Source organism: Macaca nemestrina, chromosome 7 (assembly GCF_043159975.1).
Source record: "Macaca nemestrina isolate mMacNem1 chromosome 7, mMacNem.hap1, whole genome shotgun sequence".
In the NCBI taxonomy this organism is placed as follows: Eukaryota; Metazoa; Chordata; class Mammalia; order Primates; family Cercopithecidae; genus Macaca; species Macaca nemestrina.
In genome coordinates this window covers 88,597,962-88,609,493 of record NC_092131.1, presented here as the reverse complement: position 1 = coordinate 88,609,493, position 11,532 = coordinate 88,597,962, and the positions used below count along the sequence as shown (strand labels likewise).

General features: G+C 40.6%; 1 protein-coding gene across 3 annotated transcripts in view; it reads right to left on the bottom strand.

Annotated features, from left to right (window-relative positions):
- Positions 1 to 2,865: 2,865 nt before the first annotated feature.
- Positions 2,866 to 11,532, bottom strand: part of LOC105499212 (olfactory receptor 4N4C) — a 98,594-nt gene continuing 89,927 nt past the window's right edge. For 2 of the 3 annotated variants that reach the window (XR_011626045.1, XR_011626044.1), the window contains exons 2-3: positions 5,578 to 6,615; positions 2,866 to 2,968 (exon numbers count right to left, since the gene is read on the bottom strand). Coding sequence is in view for 1 of the 3 variants with exons in the window: in XM_071100535.1 (XP_070956636.1) it covers positions 5,656 to 6,615 (960 nt within the window). In the remaining 2 variants the exon portion in view is untranslated. Of the gene's footprint in view, positions 2,969 to 5,265; positions 6,616 to 11,532 lie in introns of those variants that run through there. The other variant, XM_071100535.1, reaches the window with a different exon arrangement.

Below are 11,532 nucleotides of genomic sequence, written 5' to 3'. Positions count from 1 at the left end.
ACAAAAAACAAACAAACAAAAAATCATTGCTTGGGGTCTGGTGGACTCATTTGAAAGTAAGGGGACACTGGCTTTTTGAATTGTCAGAGTTCTTGCACTGATTCTTTCTCATCTGGAAACACCTGCGTTCCTTTACCTGTGGTATAATTTGAGTATAGTCAGTTGGCTTGGTTTCTGAATGTTTTCAGATAGCCAAGGCTTGGTGCAGGGTCTTTATTTGTGGCTGGATTCTTGCCTTTGATTTCACTGAGGGATATTAGCAAACTATTTTTGGTGTTGTAGCAGCTTTGGCTTCAATCCAGTAGATGTCGCTTAAGAGTAATGGACTGTAGATAAGCTCTTGCTCAGGCCTGTGGTTCCTTTGTGCTTCCTCACATCTACAGCCTGGTATCCGGGACAGTGGGGAAAGAAGTGACTCCCTCACCAGGTCCGCTCCTGAGCCTTGGGGGAACCCCCTCTGGTCACTAGCACTGCACCCTCATTTCTTTTGCTAGGTGTTCCAGGCTGCGGGACTCGCTCAGGCAGAGGCCACCGCAGGGAGAGAGGCCACACCTCTTCGAGGCTCGTCCTGCCGAGGGAGGCCTACCCTGCTCCCACAGCAGCCCGGGAACCCACGCGGTTACCCCTCTCAGTGCTCTGAGAGTGTGGGTTTCTCTTCTCGCTCTGGTGTTGGACCTGGGGCGAACTCGGGCTTTGTATTCCCTCCCCAGCTTAGGGGAGTAGGGGTTGGGACCTTGGCGGTGGCAATGGCAGAGGACTTGTCAGTCGTCTTTGGGAACTCCACCCCAAAGAAATTCAGAGCCGCTGCCAGGCAGAATGATCAGCCCGGGATGGGACGTTTGTGCTGTGGGCCCAAGCCGGGGGCCATCCCTGGTGAAGAGCAGAGGGATCGGGGGGCTTGTTGGGGGGGACTGTCGGGCCTCCTCTCCATAGGGCAGCTGTGGCGTGCCGGATATGCAAGCTGAGCAAGCAGGCTGTTTGTTCCCTTCCTAGCCTGAGGGTGGCAGCAGTGGCAGAGGGCCTGCCAGCTGCCTCTGGCAACTCCACCCAGAGAAACGCAGAGCTACTGCCCAGGGGAAGGATCCAGGGGCGACGCGGTTGTTGTGTGGGCCCAAGGCGGGCCCTGTCTGGTGAAGAGCAGCGGGGGTCAGGGGCCCGCAAGGAAGACAATCTGGCCTTCTCTCCCTAGGACAGCTGCAGTCAGGCTCTTTGTTCCCTACCTAGCCTGCGAGGAGCAAGGAAGGGCCTTACGCTCTGCTGGTGATGGCACAGAGCCTGCCGGTTGTCTCTGGAAGCTCCACCCCAGAGAAACTCAGGGCCACCGCCAAATGAAAGATCGGGTGGGGGTGGGGCAGTTGTGCTGGGACCCCAGGCAGAAGGCCTTGCCCAGTGAGGAGTAGCTGGGACGGGGAACCACGTGGAAAATAATCTGGCCGCTTTTCCGTATGACAGCTGTTTGTTTGACAGCTGCCTTGCTGAAGGTTTAGGATAGCTCCTGTGCTCTTGATCCCTCCCCAGCCTGAGGGCAGCACGTGGCAGACCACAGTACCAGACATCTCAGGCCTATTGGTTACCTCTGGGAGTTCCTTCCCAAAGAAATGGAGAGCCCTGACTGGCCTGAGTGCTCAGGTGGGACTCGGGTGGCTGCGTGGGCGACCCAGGGCGGTGGGCTTTGCCTGGCATGATGAAGCAAGTGGGGCCCGCAGTCAGTCTGCTCTTCAGCACCATGGATGCAGTCCCTATTCTAGGGGCATGCAAGAGAGCTGGCCTCCCTCGTTGGTGGGGCTATGGCAGCTGGCACCAGGGTGCTCAGGGCCCCAGGGCTCATGGGGCTCCGGGTGAGCTTAGCTGCAGCTCTGCCCAGACTCCAGTAATCTCTCTGTGTTGGTCTAGAGGCCCCCCGGGGTCACCGGAGATCTCCTGTGCCAGGACTGCAATGGCCCATGGCAGAAGTGTGGGTCCCAGGAGGTTCTTATTCACACTTTCCCCATGGTAGGGAGCCTCCCCTGGCTCTATGCCAATCCTGGGTGGCCTGCTTTCCTGCCTGGCCCCTTTCTGCTGTCGGTGGATTGCAGTTGCTTCCTTGATGAATCCTAACATGGCCTCATGGAGGAGCCACTTGAAGAGCTAGTGTTTACTCACCACCTTGTCTCCCTCTCCATGAGTGGCACATGATAGCTCCTTCTGCACCTCTCCCTATTCTGTACTTTTTGATTGATAATACATGAGCAACATTCTAATGGCAATCAAAATCAGTGGTTTTTATTTCTGTGGTTGATTTTTAACGGTAAGCTTACTTTCATGTTTATAAGCCTTTTCGTTTTTTCCTTTGTTCATTGCCCACATTTCCTTCTATGTACCTATTTCATATTCATTTAAGCAAATTATGTATTAGATCAATTTTTATCATTTATATCAATTTTTAATAATTTTTATTTTAATTTGTATGCATGGATGCTCTCTTATACAATCTTGGAGTAGGGAGAAAATATTCAATTTACATGCAAACCCTATAATCGTGCAGAAAATAATCTTCACATCTATATGTGATAGAAATATTTTCAGCATTTTTCTGCCTTTTGCCCATATAAACTTTTTCATTTTTACGTATCAAAATATGTAGAAGATATCAAGATTTAATATATCTTTTTATTTTCATTTTCTTTGTCAAACTGCAATGGCCTTTCTCACCTCCAAGACTGCAAACTTTTTATCCTATATTTTACCACCATTTTTGTTTGTTTTCTGAAGAAGCTGTCAACATATAGACAGGTTTGTCGAAAACTTTTGCCACTAGCATTACAGATTCTATCAAATATACGAAATTTAATTTAGAAAAAATAATTAGAGAGAGAGAGACAATACCATGAGAGGTGCTCTCTACAATTCTCTTCGTGCCAGACCATGGCTGATTGATGTGTTCCTTGAGCCAAGAGCTGGGAAAGTGGCTTCTTGTCCTCTTGGTCTCCTGGTTATTGCAGGGATAGATCACTTAGCAGGTTAGTTCTACGGTGTTTTTCTGGCAACAATTTCTATAATAGATGCCCAGCATAAATAATGGTCTTCTACACTTGAACAATTTTATAAGTACCTAATTTCTCACATTAGACCCCACTATTAATACAGGACTTATTAAGAAATTACTTTTAGGCAGCTAGAAAGGGTAAAAGAGTCCTCAGAAAGGCTTTTCCTTTTAATAAAAAAGCAGCCTCCAAACCATTTTTCTAACAGAAAGCGGCCTGAAAAGCCATGCTACAAGCATAGATATGTAAATTGCAGGCTTGCAGAAGTAAATGCAGGTGGCTAAGAGCCAGGTCCACTCAATATGACTGTTCCCGCTCGCTTTCCTTTGTTGCCACATGTGCCGGTGTCATGGCACCAACCCAGTAAAGCCACATGTACAGGCATCATGGCGACAGCCAGGTAGAGGCCGCATTTGCAGAATAAAAGATTAGGGTGGGAGGGCCAGTCTTTTCATGGGTTGTGTGAATGACAGACACACCTGGTCAAATGAATCCCCTGGGCCCTATGCAAATCAGACACCACCTCTCTGAGCCTCCCAATATAACTGACCGCTTTCCCCACAAGTGGGGCTATTCCATTCAAAGCCCTTCTCCCTCTGTATGGGGGAGCTCTTCTCTTCTTTCTTGCCTATTAAACTTTCTGCTCCATAACCCACTCCGTGTGTGAGTCCGTGTCGTTAATCTGCACAGCACAAGACAAAGAACTGCAGGTATTTCCCCAGACAACGAAGCTGCTTCACTATGTTGGAAATACCTGGAGTGATTTATGTAATCTACAATATAATCTGTAGTACTAAGTATCTAATAATGTCTAATAATCATTGTGAAGCTCTAAAGAAAAAATAAGTGAAATAATTTCATGACATTTTACCATGAAACAAATTGGCTTCCTTTCTTCTCTCTCTACCAAATTTGGGGGGCAAATATATATTTATTTATATATTGATTAAATATATATAAAATATATATTTATAAATATATAAAAATATATATTTATAAATATATAAAAATATATTACATATTTTATATATGTATATGTAAATATCGGGAGAACCCACTCCCGATGGTTACGTGGGTTCTCTTCTATTTCCTAAGTGTCTTACCTGGTTTGAGAAATTAAGGGAAAGAGCACAAGAGAGAGAAATTTAAAGCTGGGTGTCTGGGGGAGACATCACATGTCGGCAGGATCTGTGATGTTCCCTGAGTAAAACCAGCAAGTTTTTATTAGCAATTTTCAAAAGGGGAGGGAGTGCATGAATAGGGTGTGGGTCACAGAGATAACATGCTTCACAAGGTAATAAAATATCACAAAGCAAATGGAGGCAGGTCGAGATCACAGGACCACCGGATGAGGTGAAATTAAAATTGTTAATGAAGTTTCGGGCACACATTGTCATTGATAACATCTTATCAGGAAACACGGTTTGAGAGCAGACAACCTGTCTGACCAAAATTTATTAGGCAGGAATTTTCCCCCCTCTAATAAGCCTGGGAGCACTACAGGAGACGGGGGCTTATTTCATCCCATCAGCTTCGACCATATAAGACAGCACGCCTTAAAGGGGCTGTGTATAAGCCTACCTTCAGGGCGCATTCTCTTTCTCCGGGATGTTCCTTGCTGAGAAAAAGAATTCAGTGATATTTCTCCTATTTGCTTTTGAAAGAGGAGAAATACAGCTCTGTTCCGAGCGGCTCACCGGCAGCCAGTTCAAAGTTATGGCTCTCGTTCCCTGAACATCGCTATTATCCTGTTCTTTTTTTAGATGCCCAGATTTCATATTGTTCAAACACACATCCTCTACAAACAATTTGTGCAGTTGACACAATCATCACAGGGTCCTGAGGTGACATTCATCCTCCTCAGTTTATGAAGAAGATGATGGGATTAAGAGATTAAAGTAAAGACGGGCATAGGATATTATACGAGTATTAATTTGGGGAACTAATAGATCCATGAAATCTTCACAATTTATGTTCAGAGATTGCAGTAAATACAGGCATAAGAAATTATAAAAGTATTAATCTGGGGAACTAATAAATGTCCACGAAATCTTCACAATTTATGTTCTGCCACGGCTTCAGCCGGTCCCTCCGTTCAGGGTCCCTGACTTCCCACACATGTAAATATAGATATTTATAAAATATATATAAACATTAAAATTATATAATTTTTAATTATATTATATATATATAAGACTACATATATAGTCTTTTGCACAACATACTTGCAACATACATTTGGTTTTTGATATTTTACAGCTTATTAATCTCGGCCTAAAATCTTGCTGATGTTGCTCTAACCAATAGAGGAAAGCATTGTAGATGAGCTGCTCCTTTGCTTAAAACATTAAAATGGATTCTTACCACAATTAAAATACGAAAAATTTCTTACCTCAGACTAAAAGACCCTTGCAGTCACATAAAACTTAACCCCTCAATTTCTCACACTTACTCATTATACTTCAACAACTCTGGGGTTTCCTTTATATTCTTTAAACATAATAAGTTTATTCTCTCATTATGCATAACTCTCCCCCATTGCCTACAATAGTACCTGGCAAATGGGAGGTACTCAGTGAAAAACAGGACTTGTTAAATGAGTGATATGAATTCCAGCCAGAAGTCCTCCTTCTCAGTTTCTTATTATAAAGTCCACTTGACAGACTACATGCCGACTCAATAACCTCTTCATGGAAGTTTTCACTTCCTGGTTGCGAAGGGTATAAATCATAGGATTCATCAATGGAAAGATCACTGTGTGAAAGAAAGAAACCACCTTGTCAGCTGGTAAGGCCCTGAAGGGGCGAGTGTAGATGAAGATAGCAGGTCCAAACATAAGAAGTATAATAATGACATGAGTGATGCATGTGGACATGGCCTTGTTCTTCCCTTCAGCAGCTGTCCTACGAACATGGCAGAGGATGACTGCATAGGAAGCCAGAAGCCCCAGAAAGCACAGAAGTGTCATCAGGCCACTGTTGAAGACCATCAGAAGCTCTACCACAAACGTGTTGGTGCAGGCCAGCTTGATGACCTGTGGGACATCACAGAAGAAGTTGTCCAGCTGGTTTGGGCCACAAAAAGGCAAGCGGAGGATGAGGACCACCTGGATAATGGAGTGAACAAAACCCCCAAGCCACAGAGCCAACAACATTGCATAGCAGGCTCTAGGGTTCATGATAGTTAAATAGTGCAGAGGCTGGCAGATGGCGATGTAGCGGTCAAAGGCCATCACAACAAGGAGTAATCCCTCCCCTCCTCCAAGGAAGTGTAAGAAAAAGAGCTGAGTGATGCAGCCTCTGTAGGAGATTACCTTCTTCTCAGAGAGGAAGTCCACCAACATCCTGGGAGCCACAGTGAAGGAGTAGGATGCATCCAGGAAGGCCAAGTTGCCCAGAAAGAAATAGAGGGGGGCTGTGAGACCAGGATCTGACTTTATGGTGAAAATGATGAGGAAATTTCCAGGGAGAATGATAAGGTAGAAAATTAAGATCAGCACAAAGACCAAGAGCTGAACATCTTGAGACTGAGTCAGACCAAGGAGGATAAATTCTGTCACTACTGTATTGTTTGCTATCTTCATTTCTTCTGCCTATGGAATATCAAAGAGTTTATTTTCATGTGTTACATCTAGATTATAGTTCTTGAACTAAACACAAGGTATGCCACATTTATATTATTCTATCTGTCGTAACAACCCAAGAAATCACTTCTACTGTTTATGCTTCCTCGTGTCATGATGGCTAACACCCTGGTCCTGAAGCCACATTCTTCCTTCTGTTTCAGTCCTGAGCTTCTGTTTAAGTGTTCACTCATGTGCGACTTGGATGCTACTGCTCTGAATGTGTTCCTGATTTGTATGAGGCACAGGAAAATTTTTCTTACTGAGAAAAAATTTAACCCCAGTTATCGAGGTCTTCATGTTTTGCTTTGAATGGAAGATGAGCTGGGATTGACAGCAAAGAAGAATGACAGAGCTTTTCAAGGGGACAGAAATGTTTCATTTTTAATTATAATGGTTATATGTATCTATTTTTGTCAAAACTTATTGAGTATTGCACTATATAGCAATTAGTACAATTTATTTTATATAAATGATACCTTAGGAATGTTAATCTAAAAACTTTTATAAAAGCAACTGTACTTACCAGAAATAATTCCCTTTTCTCTATAGAACATCAACCGAACAAACTGGTCTAAATATAAAGACTCTTGGTCACTCTGGAGCAAACAAGATCTGAGACTTCTCTGTACAGTGGCCTCCAAATTGAGACTGTGCTCCCGTTTGGGGATGTGTGTGATAATTTATTGGTATGAAAGCAATAATAGGAGAATTTCTACACTTACATTATTATATCCTATGGTTTGAAGTTTTATTTTTGAACATTTTACAGTTTATATAGAATCATGGTATAATTGAATATGAAATGCATAAAGAAGATACGTATGTTTTTGGTACATGCTGAAAAATGGTTTGTGGTTGAAATAAAAAAAAATAAAAGCTAAAGATCTTGAGCTAGAACAAAACACTACAATGTGATACGGAAAAATATTTCATATGCTTCTGTTACATGGCACATTTGTTTTAAAATAATGTGGAATATGAAGTGTAGAGTAGAGGGAAAGAGGTTCATTAACTAACTGAATGAGGAGACAGCATGTAAAAGGAGAGGGAAAGAAACAAAAACAATAAAGTTCCAAATTAAGAAATCAAAGAAAACATTTATAATGGCACATCTATTTGAAACATCAAAAGACATGCTTTCTAAAATGTATCTAACCCTGATACATTAATTAATAGCAGAGGTTTTCGGTTATGGTCAAAATTGGGAATTATGAAAGAAGTACCTAGGCCAGGCACTGTGGCTCACACCTGCAATCCCACCCTTTTGGGAGGCCAAGCTACGTGGATCACTTGAGGTCAAGAGTTCGAGACCAGCCTGCGAAACCCTGTCTCTACTAAAAATATAAAAATTAGCTGGACGTGGTGACAGGAGCCTGTAGTCAAATCTACTTCAGAGGCTGAAGTATGAGAGTCGCTTGAACATGGGAGGTGGCAGTTGCAGTGAGTCCATATGCACCACTGCACTCCAGCCTGGGTGACAGAGCAAGACTCTCTCTCCAAAAAAAAATGTATCTTACATCACATGTATGTACATCACACAGACACACATACACATGTATTGTATCCTAACCAAAACAGAAGCATAGACTTTTACATATGGTACCCTTCTTCTTTTCTTATTTCCTTTTTTTTTTTTTTTTTTTTTTTTGGTACTTGGCCATTTATTGACCTTAATATTTATCAGTCTTTCTGTGCATATAAAACCTGCTAATAGAAAAGTCAGGAATCCCTCTCTGCTTACTCTTAAGTTGTGTGCATCTTGCACATTATTATGCAGTTTGTTATTTCACACTTACAAAATTTGAGGATATATTTGAGTCACAGGAGCAACTTTTAAGTATCTCTCAGATTGGGAGTTATAGGTTCTTGCACTATACCTTGCATTTTATTCCCTATCATCCACTTCTGTTCTCCTGTTGACTCTGTAATATCTGGAACCCACTACCATCAAATATCTGTTATTCACTGTGTTCCCTTTGTGTACTTCCCTCTAAGCTCTTTTGTTATACCGATAGTGCTCACATTATGCTCATTATGGATCCAGAGAGCAAATATATATATTCATAAGGACATTCCTCTAGGTAAAATGAATTAAGTCCTAGCAAAATAAAAGTACAGAAATCCCTGCAAAGACAAGCTTGGTCTTGTCTAACTATATTAGAAAAACATAACTATATTAGAAGGATCCTCAGTGGAAGCTGATATAGAAATCTGAATGACTGCCACTCCCTCTATCCTCTATTTCAGTTTCAACAGAAACAAAATTTCATCTGTTTCTGACAATGCTGGAGCAGCACAGAAGAGGAAACAGTGATGGCTGGGGGCACACACACGTTCCAGCTAAAGGCTTCCCTATGCACTGTTCATGTTTAGAGTCCAGGATCTTGTTAGAAAGTTCATGGAGCAGGTGTTTCGAGACTTGATTCCCATCCTCAGGCACTAATTCATTCATTCATTTTTCTTTATATTTCCTCATGCCTCCTTTTAAAATATTTCTTTTATTATCTTCCACTCCCATCTTGTCAAATATTTCTACACTTCATTTTTTAAGTTATACTTTTCCTTAAGTTGGTTTCTCTTTCTCTATTTTATCTTCTCTCTTTTTCTCTCTCATATTTGTTCTCTAATGATTCCCCTTGCTTTTATCTCTGTCTTTTATTTTTTCTCCTTTGTTGCTTTTATTTCTCAATGTTCTTGCAGTTTCCAGTATTTTTCCACTCTCTTCTTGTCTTCTCTATTCATTTCTCCTTTATTAGATCTGTTTGCCTTCCCATTAATTCTGAGAAGCATCACTATTGTTTTCTTTTGAAACAATAGTAAGGACAGCACATGAAGTTCCTTCACTCCAATTTTTCTAAGGGTTAAAAATACCTAACCCCCCTTTTGTACTAAATTACTTTCCTTGAATAGTATCCTCCTTAAAATACACTGTGTGAACACTTTTAAATTATTTCCCATTACCTCAAATATTTTATTTGTTTGTAACTGATCTTAATAAAAGTGGCACTACTCACCTTTATACTTGAAAGAAATTGCTCATTAATCCACCCTACCAGCAAAAATACATTTAATAAATGTCCCCAAAATAAGAATGTGATGTCTATTAATATGTGCTATCTAGTTTGTAACCCATAACCTATTTAATTACTAATTTTTTGTGTGTTCTGAGAAATGTGAATAAAGTTAAAGAGTATCATCAAATCATTAACTGATACCAATGTTTATAAGGCCATGATTTCTAGGCAAAGTAATGGATGTCATTTTAAAAGCCCTAATTTGGGCATCTGCCTATCTGGGTTTAAGTTCTTCGTCCTGCAATTTTTTTAACCCTGAGATCTTGGGAAGGTCATCTTCCTTAGCCTGAGTTATTTTATCTCACTGTGTTGATTTATGAATATCATGAGAATGATAGCAATAAGTAGCGTATTGAAGTCTGACTAAACCAAAACTAAACCAGGAAAAAATGTACATATCAAGAGGAGCTTTAGTTTCTAAGAAGTAAATATATTATATAGATCTTCTGTCCCTGCCTTTGAAATGAGTCGCTGGGGTAAAGGTGTAAATTTAAGAGCTTACAAGAAAAGAATTTATGGAGGCCCCACTTCAGCCAGCTGTCAAAGCCCCGATTGGTATATGGTAAGACTATTTATGAAAGAACCTCTCATCCCAGCAGGTGTGGGAGCTAGTCAGAGCAAGTGTCCTCCAAAATCGTGAAGTTGGTGAAGATTTTCTCTGCAGTCTAGCATTTCTGCATTGGTTACGATTTCTGTTCCCTCACGTCTTTCAGTTAATAGATATAGGTTCAGGACCAAGTATAAACATTCCCAAGGCAATGTTAATAAAGGCTTTGTATATTCCCAATAAATTAATTCTAAATATTAGGAGAACAGGTTATTATATATCTTGTTCTTATATAATATCTTATATTATTAAGAACAGGTAAAAGGTGCTACTGTATTATTGAATTCAGATTCAACATATTAATCTATTTCTGTTATAATTCTGATCTTTGCATTTCAAGGCAGCAGATGTCCCACCTGAGGTGTTACAATATCCGTTTCCATTTCTTCCTTCTTTATGTTCCTTATAAACATGGAGAATGGCAAAAACATTTACCTCTCTAGTAATCTAATGTTCTTCTCAGACAGCAGATATCACCTCCTTATAATAGAAGGAACAATAATCGATTTTTCCTGACTTCATTCTTAAATATCTCTTCTCACTGGGGAATCTCTTACACTTTGAAATATGCAACCAATCTGTGATGCAATGGAGAATGTACTTTGGGAATTTGAAGGCTAAGAAAGCTGCAAAACACTTTCGATGGGAATTGTTGAAATGCCAACAAAATATAGTCAAAGAATGAGACTAGAAACATGTTATATATAAACAGTCAAGTAATATGATTTAAAAGTCACTATGTCACTGCTAAGTTTCAAAATCAACATTCTATCAGTGACAGAGATTACAGAATAGCCAGCATGTTTATTAGGTCCATGTGGGCAGAAAGCCAAAAGAGGTTATTTTATTTCTTATATTACTATTTTTTTAAAAGTATATAATAGGAAATCATTGCTATATCAAGAAAGGAAGTAATGTGGTCAGGTAGGTAGTATATTAAATTCAATATATTTGTGGTGACAAAGAAACAGGCAAAGAAAACTAAATGATGTTCACAAAGACTCTTGGGAATAATCCTTCTTGGAGAAGAGAACTGCACTTTGAAGGACTAATTCTTCACAAAGAGAGGTACTCTTAAATACACCCTGTTGTGGTCTTGGCATTTGTTGTTTTCATTTTAGGAATAAGTGTCTCCTATGTTCCACTAAGCATTGACAACTATTTTTTTTTTTTTTTTTTTTTTTCAGACGGAGTCTCGCTCTG